General features: G+C 39.6%; 1 protein-coding gene across 1 annotated transcript in view; it reads left to right on the top strand.

Annotated features, from left to right (window-relative positions):
• Positions 1-1663: 1663 nt before the first annotated feature.
• ARFGEF1 (ADP ribosylation factor guanine nucleotide exchange factor 1) overlaps positions 1664-17099 on the top strand; it is a 135171-nt gene continuing 119735 nt past the window's right edge. Inside the window, exon 1 of the mRNA XM_052651913.1 lies at positions 1664-1884. Within this exon, the coding sequence (XP_052507873.1) occupies positions 1761-1884 (124 nt within the window). The 5' untranslated portion in view covers positions 1664-1760. The remainder of the gene's footprint in view (positions 1885-17099) is intronic.

Genomic DNA, 17099 nt, shown 5'->3' with positions numbered 1-17099 from the left:
AAAGTTTTAAAAAACTAATCTATTAATACTAGCCCGCTTTAATTCTGGATCACCTTCAAGGTTTCCATTTTTATTTCCCATGGTTTTTAGCCTGCTCCAAATTACAGCCTCTCCTTTTAAGTTTAGTTGGCTGCATTAGGACAAGTCCACAGTCAAGGCCCCTGGAGGAGGGCATGGCATCCTCCTCCAGTATGGTCCTACCGAGTCGGACACGACTGAAAGCGACCAAGCAGCAGCAGCACAGTCACGGGAATCGAATTGATCAGAACAGTGAGAGACACATTCTAATAATTTGAGATCTAGTATTGATAGAGCCACACAGTAGCTTTGAGCTTAGAAAGATGTGCACCTAGATCACCATGTAAACGAATTCTTCCCATTTAATGGTTTCCCTTGTTATTTTCTGTTCTGAATGAAAACACTGTGGAAATCTGAATAATTCTTTGGTATCAAAGTAGGCACACGGTCACCTGTGTGACTGCGGTAATGTTTGTACTTAAAGCTTTTCCATTCTGAAACTGGTTTTCATGTCCTCGACCGAACCTTAGTATTAGAGGTACAGGCAATACAAAGCTCTAAAGGGCCTCGTCAATCAGAAGCATTCATCTGTTCCTTAACTTTAGTCTCAATTCAGAAGAAATCTCAAACCTAGAGATTCCTGATTTACCCTACGGAGATGAAGAAGTGATGAAACATTCGTGCATCCTCGTCAGATCGGCTGTACTCTTCACAAGAGAGAATCCTGAGGTAGTCGGGGGACACGGTCTGGGATCTAGCAGTTTCGTGCAGCTGGTAATTAAATTGAAAAGTCGAGCGCTGCAGGTGGAAACAGTGCCGCCGAGCACCGGCCACGCGGCAGGTGGAACGAGTGCGGTCGAGCTCCGGCCCTGAGGGTGTTTCCGTGAGTCCCAGGGCGGAAGGGGCTGAGCGCGCGCCCACCCACGGGCACTCTGGAAAGGGCGAAGCGCCCGCAGCGGAGCCCGGAGCCGCGTCCGCTCGGCGGCTTCGGCGGCGCCGGGGGTCACCGGAGCCCGAAGCGCCCAGCGCGGCGCCGCAGGACGCCCGCCACGCCCCGCGCCGCCCTGCAGGCGAACGCGGGAGGAGGCGAGGCCCCGCCAGGCCGCCGTAGCGCTGCGGCTCGAGCCGCTCCTCCCGCGCCGCCCTCCGCCCCCTGCCTCCCGGCGCCGCGGCAGCTCTGGGCAGCCAACGCCGCCGCCGCCGCTTCCTCCTCTGCAGCCGTTCGGCCGCTGCGTGACGCGTCGTTTCCTCCCAACATGGCGGCCGGGGCAGGTCGGCGGTGATGGAGGCCAGTCCGCGGCCGCGGCGGGTGCTCGTCCCCACAGGAGCCAGAGCAGCCCTGCTCTCTCCGGGCCTCTGACCCGCCGCCTCGTTTCTCGGTCGCCCAGCCTGACGGCCGCCGGGCTGGGCTCCCTCGCCGTCTCCCGGGCGGAGGGGCGAGTGAGGGGGAAGGTGGTGGTGGTGAGGCCGGGAAGCGACCCCCGGGCCGGGAGAAGCAGAGGTCCCACGGGCGCGGCCCTTTGGGGGACGGCTACGACCTGCGCGCCCCTCGCCCGCCCCGCAGCCGGCCCAGCTCCCCCGCCCCTTCCTGATCCCGCCGCTGCCCTCCACGCCTCCTCCTCTTCCCCACCGCCACCCCCTCTCCTTTCTCTCGGCTCTTCCTCTCCCTCGTCGTCGTCCTCCTCCCCTCCAGCCGCTGGGATCCGCGGGTCGGACGAGCCGCCGCCTCCTTCTCTGCGTCCATGTATGAGGGGAAGAAGACGAAGAACATGTTCCTGACCCGGGCCCTGGAGAAGATTTTGGCCGACAAGGAAGTGAAGAAGGCGCATCACTCCCAGCTGCGCAAAGCGTGCGAGGTGGCGTTAGGTGAGCGGGGAGGAGGCCCGAGGGATGGGGGTGGGGAGGGTGCGGGGCGGGGGGAGGGAGGCCGGCGCGGGAGGTGGGGTCGCCGGGGGCGAGGGGCTCGCCCCTGGGCCGGCGCCACTGACCTCCGGGAGGCCAGGCGAAGCTCTGGGGTTGCGTGGCAGGAGTTGACAGTAACTCGGCTCGATGCGGGGCAGGGTGGAGGAGGAATGGCAGTGAGCCGGGCCGGGTAACGCGGCCGGGCTGGGGGGTGGCGGGGGTCGCCTGGGGAATCTGCGAAGGTTTGGTTGGTGGACCGTGCGGTGCGGCCGGGGCATCACCCTTTGTGAAGAGGCAGGACAGGGGCTGTTGTTTATTCGCTGAGAAAATTGAGGTGGAGCTGACTTGTCAAGATGGGGCGTGGGAAGGGTTCCGTCTCGTAATTTCAAATAACTTTTCGTTTAGCGTGGTACTTTGGGAAGAGAGGCTGAAGTTGTTCCCTTGTTGACAGTGTCGAGAAGGGGTTTGCGAGAGGTGCAGCCTGTACTGACATCTCTGCGCCTCCGCCACGGGAAAAACAGAGAGTAATGTTGTATCCGACTGGGCTGACCTGGAAGAACAAGACCTGAGGTTAAGGGGTGGGGGTGGCGAGATAAAAGCCGGGAAGGAAAGGACCTTTAGATAAGCTGGCTTTAGTGACAAGGAAGGGAGGCTTTGAACGGGGGAAATGAACAAGACAATGACACCCACCAGCCACATGTCTGGACCGTGACAGCTGCTCGCAAGCTTGAATTGTGATTTACAGTTCAGACGAAAGGGATCTAGTGTCGTGAAGCCCATAGCAGGGTAAATGCAAACAATACCTACAGCGAGGACTGGCAGATGAGGAATTGTTAAGGGGGACCACTGATGGATCTTTTGCATTCATCAGGAATGAAATCCTTTAAGGAAGGACCAGGACGTTAAACGCAAAGATGAATTCCTAATGCTTGGCTTTAGTTTATAGCGCTGGAAACAGACTAGATTAAGTTGACGAGAAAAGGAAGCGTGTTAAGTGGGTTTGGAAAAAAGCATTCTTAAAAGGGGCAAAAATCCAGAATAACTTGGATGTATGCTAAAGGGTCAAGATAGCTCAAAAGCAACTTTGCCTTTTAATTATTAAAATAAAGACTTTTTAACTTACTGTAATAAGCGGTTTTTTATCTCCTTTTTGGATCCTCTAAAGTGATGTGAGAAGTATTATTGAAGAAATTTTCATTAAATTTTTTTGAATTTTATGTATAATGAATTAAAAAAATTTTTTATCCCTTCATGGATCAGAAGTTCACCTTTTGTTTTTCTTGTAGCTAGCAAAAGACTATTCTAAATTTATGAGAGGATGTTGTACAGTGGTAAAAATTGAATTTATAGCTGGGTCTTAAAGACATAATTAAGGTGAAGCAGGATGAGGGAAGGAGTGATTTGGGGAGTTTTTTAAAAAAATTGTTATGTGTAGGTTTTTAAATAACTTGTAGGTTAAAGAAGTTAAGAGTTCAAACTAAAGTTTTAGTTTTTGAGGTCAGATTTTCTGTGTTAAAATATACCTTTCATATACTAAAGTATAAGTATTAGAGTGTTAGACTAAGGAAATGGAGTGTTATGTGTGTGTATACATATATATATATATATATATATATTTTTTTTTTTTCCCCCTCTCCAAAATGCTAATATAAGTATCTGTTCTAAACGGAATGCTTACTGGAAGGAGACTCAGATCCTGGCTTTAAATTGCAGTTCTGTTACATTGCAGCATAGTCAGGTCTCTGGGCCTCAGTTTCCTTCTCTGTACAGTTAGTTAGGATATTGAACATAGTGGTTGTAATGTTAGGTTCCCCTCTAATGTGCCACGAATGTGAACACAATTGTTTTGTTAACTTGTACATTCAGAGTATTCCTGTCACTCTTGATTGGCATCTTTAGAGGCTTTAATGGCTTGGTCCTTGCTGTTTTGAGAGGGAGGGACTACTTGCTCCTGTCTGCCTTGGCTCTACAACGATTATTTCAGATTTTGCCAGTTTTCACTTGTTTGTTCCTTCCAAATAGTTAGCAGAAGCTTGTGAGGAATGTCCCAGAGTACTTTCTTTACTTGAGATATATAGGGCTTTTTCCTTGTATTTCATAGTTACATTTAGTCTCCTACAAAATCTCATTGAGCAATCTCAGGATAATTAATCCCTGATGACCTTTGTTTCTTCCCTTTTAGTCATCCATGTACATTACCGCCCAAACATAATTTAATAGAGATGACACTTATCTTTGCAGAAAGTATAATGTCCTGTAGTAGATAGTATCCCCAAATGCATCCCTGGAAACTGTCATAGACCTCCCTCTTCCACTTCACTATTGAGACCTGGGTCAGGCCACCTTTGGTTTCTTGATAATCTGTATGGCTAGCAAGCTGGATGGGAAAGTAAACTGGAATGGCCTGGTTTGGTCATTCCTTATCTCTGGGTTGTGAGTGGGTAGGAGTTGGCTGGTAGTGGTAGAGAGGTGGGTGTTGCTCTAACTCTTCTAAATAGACTTTGTAAATAACCCGCCTAAATATACCTGCCTTCATTTATTCTGTGTGTCGTTCCCCCCACCCCCCACCCCCGTTTTTACTGAGCACCTACCATGTAGCTAAAGGGAACAAGAAAATACATCTAATCCTTTTGTGTTTTAAAATCATGTTAGTGGTGTGTGAGTAGATTTCAGAGCACTAGTATTCAAAATTCAGTTACCTTTTAAAATAAGATGACCTATAATAAATTGATTTTCTGTAAATTATACTCATGAAATTACAGTTCATCTCATGTTCTTAAGAATACTGTATTTTTTTCTTTTTTCTTTGGTCACAATATAGCTTTTTGGAAACCTTACCTAGATAAGGGGAGATTTTACTTTATTAAAACAAAACCCAGTCTCAAAAACACCACATAAAGGAGCTTTTATTTTCATGTAAAGAAAGATAATGAAAACTTTAAAGCAGATTGTTGGAAACTTTTGTAAAATTATCTTACATTTTAGACTTTATTTTGAAGTAAAGTGGTTAAAAAAAAAAGAAAAAACAAAATCCTTCTCACCTTGACTTTATTTTGAAGTAAAGTGATTAAAAAAAAAACAAAACACCCAAATCCCTCCCACCTATGTTGTTGCCATCAGTGTAAAGCCCACAGGCCCAGGAACAGCTCCAGGTTGCCCTCTCTTGGTACCTGCCCCACACCAGCTTTCTGCAGCAGCCACTGAACTTTGCAGAGTCAGGGCCTCCAGGCTGCCCTAGCTTAGCTTGATCCATTCCTGCTCTCTAGAATCCTGAATTAAAAATAGTCTGGCCATCTGCTGGCAGATGAGACAACAGCTGAACTATTTTTAGTTTTAAAGAATTTAGGATTGTTGAGGGATTGGGCTTGAAGGTAGCATTGTTTGTCTTATAGGGAGGGGAGGGTGCAGTTGGGCCGTATTCCAGCCAGGCCTCTAAGTTTCAAGAGTTTCTTTGATGTTAGGGCTATGACTAGTTCAGCTTTTGCCTCTAACATTGAGTATCTGTGAAGATATCCTGCAAATGTTAGGGTGAGTGAGTTCAAGGTTGGAAGCTGGCACTGATAGAGAATAGAAGTGAAAGAGGTGACCAGAAGAAGGTTTTAGAGGCAAGGGAGGCCTGCAGAGGCAGCATTAAGGTTGGGGTCCCTGCAGAGATACTGAGGAATGATGGCAAAAAAGAGGGATTGCTAGGAAAGTAATTTTTGCATCATACAGGGTGTGAATTTGTGTTCATCATGTTCTAAAGTGATCCTACTGATTTTTTTTATGAGTTTGTTGTCTAGCTTATAGTCTTTTCCAGAAATGCAGATATCAATATCATATTTAGGCTAAAAACTTAACAAAACTTGCTTTGTTCTGCACCTCCAGTCTCGCCCTTGTTTTGGTTAGTGGCGTTCTAAAAAAGAAGTATGAGTCGGCGGGGGCAGGATTATTTGAGTGCATTTGATTTTAGTTTTATGCTACTTCTGGTAATTTTATTAATTTTTGTCACTCTTAACTATTTACCAGAAAATGACTTTGTCTCAAATAATACCCTGCAGACAGTGAATTATCTTAATTATAATTTAAATCCATTAGCAAGTCTCTTTTTAAACCTTCCTTGATACCTAAAATAAAAGGTGTTTTCAGTAAGTCAGACTGCCAAAATTTTTGAGGTAGCTAGGAAAGAAGGGCGTGATGAATGAAGTGACTGAAAGAGTATATTAGGTTTGAGTGGAAAAAAATAAGTTTGGGTTACAGTGTATATACTCTTTCCATTGTGGAGATTTATACTGCACATTAACATAGTTAAAATTCTGAAGAGTCCTCTATGAAAAAAAACCGGCTCAGTTTTGCTTAATGAAGTTTTCCCTAAATTTGACCCTTTTCAGTATCTGTTAACACCCCTTGGAAACGTTGTTCCTTGAAATTTACTTTGGAACACTGCTCAAGGGAAAAAAAACAAATGCGGATAGAATGGCCCTAACTACTGAGGGAACCATTCTTATGTTTTTGGAAAGCAGGAGTTTTGTTGATAGTATCTGAAGAAATGAGGTGTAGTTGGACAGAGTGGTATCAGGATCAGAGGGCCGTTTGGTTTCTAGCTCTTTCTTTCCTATCCTGTCTAATGGCAAGCAACTGCTCATCTCCAGTGTTAGTGTTCAACTCTTAGAGAAACTTCTGTCGGTAATTATTGTTTCAAACCAGAGTAAAAATGTATTGTGAATGGGAAATAATTTGGGGGAATATTTGTCACAATATTCATCACAGATTGGATGAGGGAATATCTGAAAAGGGGAAACACATGAACAAATTATTGTTGCCATTCCAAGTTAAGTACATTCTTTATTCAGATACTTGGTTGAACTAGTATGGGCCAGGTAGTGTTTCAGCGCTGGGCATAGAGCAGTGAGCCAAATATGCTTTCATGGAACGTATTTTCTAGTTGAGGCTGAGAGTAAAAAGCTGATGATGTATTGTCAAATTGATAATTGCTATTATCTGAGGAAATAGTTCAGAAAGGTAAAGGGAGAATGGCCAGGGGGGCAAGTATAGGTAGGGCTGTCAGGAAAGGCCTTTTCAGGAGGTGACATGTCAGCAGAGACGTGATAGGTCCAGTTTCTCAGATGGCCTGGGTTTCACAGGCAGAGGGAACAGTGATGCTGGTGTTGTGCTTCGTACCTTCCAGGATGAAAGGAACCTTGTGTGGCTAGAGAGGGAGGAGGAGAGGAAAGCAGCTTTGGCTTTTATTACGTCTGTGCTCTAAGTCCCTGGAGAGTTTTACAGGGGGTGACAAAGCAGGTTTACATGTTAAAAGGCTCTCTTTGGCCAGAGGTGATAGTGATTTAGGCTGATGGTGGTGGAGGGAATGAGAATTGGTTGCATTTGAAATATGTATTTTTTCCCCGTGGGGCACAGGGTGCCACATGCAAAGCCTCAGTTCTTTTTTCGTTGTTGTTGTTGTTGTTGTTTTAATATTCATTGATTTGACTGGTTATGGTTTTAGTTGCAACACATGGGCTCTTCCTAGACCAGAGATCAGACCGTCTGCATTGGTAGGCGGATTCTTATCCACTGTCACCAGGGAAGTCCTGGAATATACTTTGGAGTTGACAGGATTTGCTGATGGGTTGGTTGCCTGACAACAAACAGAACCAGAACCAGGTTATTGGAGAAGGCGTTCACTATGATGGGGAACACCAGGAGAGAAAACATATTAGTAAAACATTTTATTCAACTCTTTGTGTATTTTAGAATTTTTTAATGATAGAATTTCCTGCTGATATAATAGGATATTTTCTACTGAGAAAAAGGCACACTTAAAATGATAGAACATAGTCTAGTGAGAAGGCACAAAACAATTTCAGATTTGACTTGTCAGTTTTTTCTCTGAGGTTTTTTCCTAAGAGAGCGCGTCTTTCACATTGTTTCAGTTACAGTAAACAATTGATCTGGTCCCTTTTCAGGGATAGGAACTTGGCAGATGTAATCAGTTAAAGATCTTGAGATGAAATCATCTTGGATTTAAGGGTAGGTCCTAAGTCCAGTGACTGGTGTCCTATGTTGAGGGAGAAACACAGAGACACACAGAGGAAGAGAGGCATGTGGAAATGGAGGCAGGCAGAGATCGAGGTTATGTTGCTGGAAACCAAGAGATGCCAGGTGTCACCAGGTTGAGACAGGGCAAGGAAGGATTCTTCCTGGAGCTTTTCATTGGTGGAATGGCTCTGCTAACACCTTTAGTTCAGACTTCTGGCCTCCAGAACTGAGAGAAAACGAATTTCTAATGTTTTAAGCCAAGTTTGTGGTAGTTTGTTAATAACAGTTTTCTTTATCCTGACTTTAGACCCACTTTGATTTGTTTGAGCTTCTCTTTAGAGTGCAGAGTGTACTTGAACAACATGGTGGTTAGGGCACCCTCCCTCCAAGCAGTTGAAAATTCAAGTGTAACTTTACAGTCGGCCTTCCCTATCCATGACTCCGCATCCTTGGATTCAGCCAGCCTTGGATCATGTAGTGTTTCTTAAAGAAAATCTGCATATGAGTTCAGAAGACCAAACGTGTATAAATAATAAAATACTGTCTTTGGTCTCTTTCATAAACTTAGAAAGGAATTATTCTCAGGCTTTAATGTTCGTGAGTCTTAGGAAACTTCTTTTAGTAAGAGAGTCCTGGGCCCAAGTGTTTAAAAGTTTTATGTTCTACTTTTGATAAGAATTCACTAATCAGCTGTTTAATAACACTCATCTGTCCACACCTTGCTACGAAATTAATCAGTAAAAATGTAAGCAAGCAAAGTAGTATCATGAAAACCAAGGACTGTTTTCATAGGAGAGTCCTTGTGCCTTTACTCAGTTTACTTTTAATTACATGTAAGTCCAATAAATTTGGCAGTTTACTTTTGTAAAAACATAAATCCTTTTCTTCAAACCATTTTCAAAAGTAGAACTAGGGGTAAAAAAATCACCCATCACAATAGAGGTAACTCTTGTTACCTTTATTAAAAGTTTTATTGAAGTCACAATTTACAGTCTATAAAATATGCCCATTTAAAATATATTTTTTACTAAATTTCATTGAAGTGTGCACCCATCACCATAATCCAGTTTTAGAACATTTCCATCACCCCAGTAAGGGCCCTCATGCCCATTTACAGTTAATCCCAGTTTGCAGACATCCACTAATCCATGTCTTTGCCTTTACTGGAAATCTGTGTGTTACACATATGTGGTCTTTCATGCCTGACTTCACTCAGCATAATGTTTTTGAAGTTCATTCTTGTAGCATGTATCAATATATTTTTTTTTTTTTTTGCTGAATAGTATTCCATAATGTGGATGTGCCTTATTTTTTTTGCTTGTCTTCACACAGTTGATAAGCATTTGGGTTGGACATACAATGCTGCTATGAATATTCAAGTGTAAATCTTTATTCAGGTCTAATATTTTATCTCTGATAAATACCTAGAAGTGGAATTGCTGAGTCATATGATAACTTTGTTTAACTTTTAAAGAAACTAAGTTGTTTTCCAAAGTAATTGCATCGTTTGGCTTTCTCATACAGCCTTGCCAGTCAGTATTTTTTATTTTCTGTTTTTGATTTTAGCCATCCTAGTTAAGATGAAGTTATTTCATTGAAACAGTGTTAGCTTTTTGAGGCATTTTTTTTCCCCCAGACTTTGTACACATACACATGAACAGATAAATTCTTCCAAAAGTTGAGCTATTTAACTTGAGGCAGTAATAGGAGGAAAAGAAATAACTAACATTTATTGAATGTTTACTGTAGTCCAAGTTCTTTGCCAATTAAGTACTTCATTAGCTATATCTCAGTTAGTTGTCAGAACAATCCTGTGCGCTCTGGTGCTATTCTTTGCGTTTTGCAAAGGAAGAAACTGAGGTTTAGAGCTGTGTTTAGTACAGTTGGAATGTGTGTGCCTTTTGGCTTAATGTGGCCGTCCTGAACTGTACCCTAAGTCACAGAACTGTTTACAAGTAACAAATTAAAAAATGAGATAAGAGAGCAATCACAGAAAGAAAGGCATGCTAAGAAAAGATAAGAACAAAATACATAAAAGAGAGAAACAGTCAACCAAAGGCAACGGAAGAAAATATTGCTCTGTACGTTTCAGTGAGTCTTGAGGGTGTTTATGTACTGTGTGTTCATAATGGTGTCCCTGAGTCCATCAATAAAAAATAATTTTATTGTATGTTCTACCTAGAAAGTCAGACAGATTCTTGTGCATTTCTCTGTGTCTTTTGAAGATTTTTACCAAATTTTAAAGTAAGATTTTTATTTGAGCTCTTTGAAAAATTCAGCTGGGCTCTGAGTCCCAAGGACTCTGGGCAGGCTAGCTTTCATTGTTTCTGTAGTCCTAACCCTGTACAAATACACTACTCTCTTGTGCTTTCTTTCTTAATGTTCATAGCATTTCAGATCATTTTAAGAATTGAAATGAAAACAAGATCTTATTAAAATGTCATCTTATGGGAAATTACAAATAAGACTTAACCTAAAAATAACTGGTTGTATATCTCAGTGGCTTCTTTTATAAGTATACAAATGTAACTTTTGTGTAATTGTCATAATTTTTGGTTGTATAGTCTCATTATTTCATATGCTGTATCTGTGTCTTCCTACCTAGCATTTTAATAAGATGTCGTTTATTTAAATGTTTTTGACTTTGGGAGTATTTACATATAAAATTTGCTTCACAGATTTTTCTTTCAGTAATCCCTGCAAAAATTCTTTGAGCATTTTGTTAGGTATGCAGAATTATCTAAACATTAAGATGGAACTCACTGGGGTATTAGAGTGTGGTCACTTACGGTTCTCGTTCTTTAGGCAAAGTTATCATAAATATAGTTGTGCTGGGTATGACTGTACATAACAGCAGAGTATGAGGAAAATAAGTCAGGGTATTCATCCTCTTTAGATTATTGATTTTGATCCATTTTTACTGTAAGCATTCTTTTTCATTGTTTCTTTGCGCTTTTTCTTTTTTGTCCTAAAAGTAGGAATTAAAGACATAAAAACTGTCTTTTTATAGTTAGGATAAGTATAATTTTGTTTTCTATAAATTTTATTAATTTTTTTCATACTTTTTTCCTTGATATTTATTAAGGTATAATGAGTTTTATATTTAATAAGTTCACCTTGTCTCAGAATTGATAATCAGGTATTGAAAAGCAATTACTAAGTTAGAAAAGCATTTTATCACATCTTATTCCAGTATTTCTGTTTAGTGCTTAAATTGTATCAAATATGATTGACTAGTCCTCATTGCCCCTTAACTTTTTTGTAACGTTTGATTTTCTTTCCCAAATAATTTTAGGATTTTCTTCTTTAATATTGTCTTTATATTCTCTTAGTGACTTATTAACATAATACTTAATCAGCATTTGTTACCTTATTCTTGTGTATCAGATAAAAAGTATTATTACACTTGGGAATAAGTTGGTTATTTTGTTTCATCTATTTTATTGGGTCCTCATGCTTCTAGTCTCTTAAGTGTTAATTCTTACAAAATTGAGAATGTATTTAATGCAGTGCTAAGCAAAAGCTTAATTGTGATTTCTAATGTGCTTGTTTGTATCTTTAGAAATGGAGATGGAAAACATGCATCGTCTAGTATTAGGTTGGTGCAAACGTTATTACGTTTTTGCATTGTTGAAATTTGCCATTTAATATTGGAATGCATTCTTAAATGTGGTTATGTTATACATCATTTTAATGTGCATTTCTCGCTTTGTTTTTTTTTGCTAATGACTTATTACTTGATGTTTGTTTATTTTAAACTATGGAAATGATGCTAGACAAAAAGCAAATTCAAGCGATTTTCTTACTTGAGTTCAAAATGGGTAGTAAAGCAGTGGAGACAACTCAAAACATCAACAGTGCATTGGCCCAGTAACTGCTAACAAACATACAGTGCAGTGGTGGTTCAAGATGTTTTGCAAAGGAGATGAGAGCCTTGAAGATGAGGAGCACAATGCCTGGCCGTCAGAAGTTGACAACGACCAATTGAGAGTCATCATCAAAGCTGATCCTCTTAACGACTACATGAGAAGTTGCCAAAGAACTCAAGGTTGCCCATTCTATAGTTGTTTGGCATTTGAAGAAAACTGAAAAGATGAAAAAGCTTGATGAGTGGGTACCTCATTAGCTGACTGCAAATCAAAAAAATTATCGCTTTAAAGTGTTGTCTTCTCTTATCCTATGCAACAACAATGGACCATTTCTCAATCCGATTGTGACGTTCACTGAAAAGTGGATTTTCACAGTGGATTTTCAACCGGTTGTCGCCGGTTGGTCTGAGAAGACACTCCAAAGCACTTCCCAAAGCCAAACTTGCACCAAAAAAAAAAAGTCATGGTCACTTTGGTGGTCTGCTGCTCGTCTGATCCACTGTAACTTTCTGAATCCCGGTAAAACCATTACATCTGAGAAGCATGCTCAGCAAATTGATGAGCTGCACCAAAAACTGCAGTGATTTAGCAGCCAGCATTGGTCAGCAGAATGCGCCCAATTCTCCACGACAATGCCCTACCGCACCTTGCACAGCCAGTGCTTCAAAAGTTGAATGAATTGGACTGTGAAGTTTCGCCGCCTCTGCCATATTCACCTGACCTCTTGCCAACTGACTACCGCTTCTTCAAGCATCTCAACAACTTTTTGCAGAGAAAATGCTTCCATAACCAGCAGGATGCAGGAAAAGTTTTCCAAGAGTTCATCAAATCCTAAAGCACATATTTTCATGCTACAGAAATAAACTTATTTCTCATTGGCAAAAATGTGTTGATTGTAATTGTTCCTAATTTGATTGATAAAGATGTGTTTGACCCTAGTTATAATGAGTTATAATGATTTAAAATTCATGGTCCAAAACCACAATTACTTTTGCACCAACCTATTAATAGAACAGAAATAAGATGTAATATGTTTGATACCAGTTAATAATTAAATTAGCACTTGTTAATAATTAAGCTTTTAAAGCATATACCAGTTCCAAAATGGGTATTTTTTAAATTTTCTTTTCCCACAGTGGGTATTTTATAATGATTAGAGAACAGAAGTTTTACAGTAAATACTGTGTCTGCAGATTATTTTGCCAGGAGAGACATGGACAGAAGGTAAACTTACATTATCAGAATGTACTTTTTTCCTAAATGCAGTGATGAATCTTTGTGTTTGGATATATGAAGTGAAAAAGTATTTTATTCTCTGTTCCCATCTCAGGTCTCATTTTTATGGCTATTGGGGAAGTCTTGAATGGCAGATTAGAAAGAAAGGTACTTTTGTTAGTAATGTGTAGCAACACACACACACACACACACGAGCTTGCTTGGCAGGAGTACTGGAGTGGGTTGCCATTTCCTACTCCAGCGGATCTTCCCACCTCAGGGATCAGACCTGCTTCTCTTGCATCCCCTGCATTGGCAGGCAGATCTTTACCACTGTACCTGCCGCCTGGGAAGCCCCAGTGTGCAGCATATGCTTCCTTACAAAGTCAATGAACATGCCAGAACCAAAGCTTTTGTATGTGGTCATATCTTCATTGAGTTGTTTTCCTTTTGAAATAGTCAAAACAAAGATTTTCAGTTTTTTAGACTTTCTTTTACATTTCAAAAAGCACACTTGATTAGGTGATCAATAATGCTGCAGTCTGGTTCCTTATAATAAAGTTCGGCATTCAAATCATAACCCTTATAATTCTTTTTGTTTGTTTTTTCTTGTTTTGAATGAAAAATGTCTTTAGGAAAGATTAGTCTTTTTCTGTTTTATTACTAAGTTAAAATTACATTCATGAATATTTTCTGAACAGTTTAGGATTTTATGTCAAATTGAATATCTTTTTTAAATGCTTCTACACTTGGTTTCTTTTAATTTGGTCTTATTGAAGTTTTTTATTTTTAACATTTCTTAAGGTTGTATAATTGTTCATTTATAACATTATGACAAATAAGGAGCTTTGATTTTTGCCATTTATGTATGCCTCTTGCTGTTCTGTGTCATGAAGTTCTCTCTCACTAGTTTGCTTGATCAAAGCTTCTTAATGTATATTTTGTTGATTCAGTAAGTTAATGTCCCCAAGTATTTTGTCTAGGATAGTCACTGTTAATAATTTGGCTTTCCAGAAGATGGATTAAAAAAAACAAAAATCTTTTGAGTTTGGAAATTAAATATCAAGAATGTTTGCTTTTCCTCAGTTTTTCCATTTTTTTTTTAAATTTGTTTTTTATCCTAAACTTTTCAGTAAAAAAAATCGCAGTATTTCAGTTCATTTTATGGGAACCATTCCTTTTATGTTCATTTCCTACCTGATTCTCTTTTCTCCTTCTGAAACCTTCATAAAGACATATTTTAAAGCTGTTGAAACAATTTAAAGAGAATCAGTGGGTAATCTGACATCTGGTTAGCAACCTTTGATGTGACCTTCCAAATGACCACTAACTTGTAGAAATGGAGGAAAATTTACTATGTTGTGGAAAACCGTATTGATAGCAGTCTTACTAGACCCAGGAGGAATGAATGAAACTAAAAGAATGAGAGAAAAGAGCACAGGTATGGAGGACAGAAACCAAAACTATTCCACATGAATAGTTTCCTAAACACAGAACAAGAAAATTAAAAATTGGAAATTACAAACAGAAGAATAATCAAAGACATAATAAAGAAAACTTCACCAAGAAACACCTATGTATGAAAACTGCTGTATCCCAGGAAGAAGAAAACTCAATGTAAAGAGACTCTTACAACTTTCAGTCTAGCAGTATTATTTAAAATTAAAGAGAATAAAAAAAATATCCTATGAATTTCTAGGCAGAGATAATAAGCTTTCAAAGAAGCAATTGTAAATTTTTAGTTAAGATTACAAGTTTCACCCTAGGTAAATAGGGTGAAATAATAGAAATGATAGAAATGTGCTAAATAATAGAAATGTGCTGAAAATGATAGATAGCAGCTCTGCTAATAAATTCAGATACAGTGTTTTATGAAGTGAAATATATTTTTATTTTTTTTAAATTGGTCTTACTTCACCTCTTTATTTTCCCTGTTTCTTTTTTCCTCTCCTCCTGTCTCCTTCATCTCCACTCCTCTCATTCCTTTTATCTTAAATTCTACTTCTAAAAAATTATTAGAAAATAATGATGCATGTTGTGAAGATAGATGTACAGATTTATTCATCTTTGTGATTTAACATATTTTTCCTGAACCATCTTTTATTTGCAATCTTTTGTTGATTTCTGTAGAGCAAAGTCAATCAGTTATATATGTATCCACTTTTTAAGATTCTTTTCCTGTACAGGTCATTACAGAATACTGAGTAGAGTTCTCTATGTTCTACAGTAGATCCTTACTAGTTATATCTATCTTATAGTGTGTATATGTCAATCCCAATTTATCCCTCTCCTTTCCTCCACACACTGTAATCATAAATTTATTTTCTATATCTGTGCCTCTTTCTGTTTTGTAAGGTTCATTTGTACCATTCTTTTAGATTCTGCATGTTAAAGTGATATCATATGATATTTGTTTTTCTCTGACTGACTTCACTCAGTATGACAATCTCTAGGTCCATCTATGTTGCTGAAAATGTTACTATTTCATTCTTTTTAATGGCCAAGTAATATTCCACTGTGTATATGTACCACGTCTTTTTTATCTGTTCCTCTCTTGATGGACATTTAAGTTGCTTCCATGTCTTGGCTATTGTAAATAGTGCTGCCATGAACACTGGGGTGCATATATCTTTTTGAATTATGATTTTCTCTGGATATATGCTCTGGAATGGGATGGCTGTATCATATTATAGCTCTGTTTAGTTTTTTAAGGAACCTCCATACTGTTCTTCATAGTGGCTGTACAAATTTACATTCCCACCAGTGTAGGAGGGTTCACTTTTTTGATGATGACCATTCTGACTGATGTGAAGTGATACCTTGTTCTAGTTTTGATCTGCATTTCTCTGATAATAGTGATGTGGAGCATCTTTTAATGTGCTTTTTGGCTGTCTGTATGTTATCTCTGAAGAAATATCTAGTTAGATCTTACACCCATGTTTTGATTGGGTTGGTTTTGTTTTGTTTTTTAATATTGAGCTGCATGAGCTGTTTATATATTTTGGAGAACAAACCCTTGTCCATCTCTTCATTTGCAATGTTGGTTGTCTTTTTGTTTAAGGTTTCCTTTGCTGTGCAAAAGCTTTTAAATTTAATTAGGTCCTATTTGTTTTTGTTTAAACATTATTCTAGGAGGTGGATCAGAAAAGATCTTACTGCAATTTATGTCAAAGTATTCTGCCTATGTTTTCCTCTAAGAATTGTATAGTATCCAGCTTTACAGATAGGTCTTTAATCCATTTTGATTTTATTTTTGTATATGGTGTTAGGGAGTATTCTATTTTCATTCTTTTACAAGTGGTTGACCAGTTTTCCCAGCACCACTTATTGAAGAGACTGTCTTTTCTCCATTGTATATTCTTGCCTACTTTGTCACTGATTAGGTGGCCACAGGTGCGTGTGTTATCTCTGGAGTTTCAGTCTTTTTCCATTGATCTATATTCCTGTTTTTGTGCCAGTATCATATTGTTTTGATTACTTTAGTAGTATAGTATGAGGCAGGGAACCTGATTCCTTTAGCTCTGTTCTTCTCTTTCAAGATTGCTTTCACTATTGAGAGTCTTTTGTGTTTCCATGCAAAATGTAAAATTTTTTGTTCTAATTCTGTGAAAAATGCCGTTGGTAATTTGATAGGAATTGCATTGAATCTATAGATAGCTTTGGGTTGTATAGTCATTTTCACAATATTGATTCCTCCAATTCAAGAACATGGTCTTCCTCTCCATCTGTGTGTGTCATCTTTGATTTCTTTCATTGGTGTCTTATAGTTTTTCAAGTACGGATCTTTTGCCTCCTTCAATTCAGTTCAGTCACTCAGTCCATGTCTGACTCTTTGCAACTGCATGGACTGCAGCACGCCAGGCCTCCCTGTCCATCACCAACTCCCAGAGTTCACTCAAACTCATATCCATTGAGTTGGTGATGCCATCCAGCCATCTCATCCTCTGTCGTCCCCTTCTCCTCCTGCCCCCAATCCCTCCCAGCATCAGGGTCTTTTCAGATGAGTCAGTTCTTCACATGAGGTGGCCAAAGTACTGGAGTTTCAGCTTCAACATCAGTCCTTCCAGTGAACACCCA

This window comes from Budorcas taxicolor, chromosome 14 (genome assembly GCF_023091745.1).
Source record: "Budorcas taxicolor isolate Tak-1 chromosome 14, Takin1.1, whole genome shotgun sequence".
Taxonomy (NCBI): domain Eukaryota; kingdom Metazoa; phylum Chordata; class Mammalia; order Artiodactyla; family Bovidae; genus Budorcas; species Budorcas taxicolor.
Note: the sequence above shows the minus strand (reverse complement) of the source record. Positions and strands in the feature narration are given on the sequence as shown.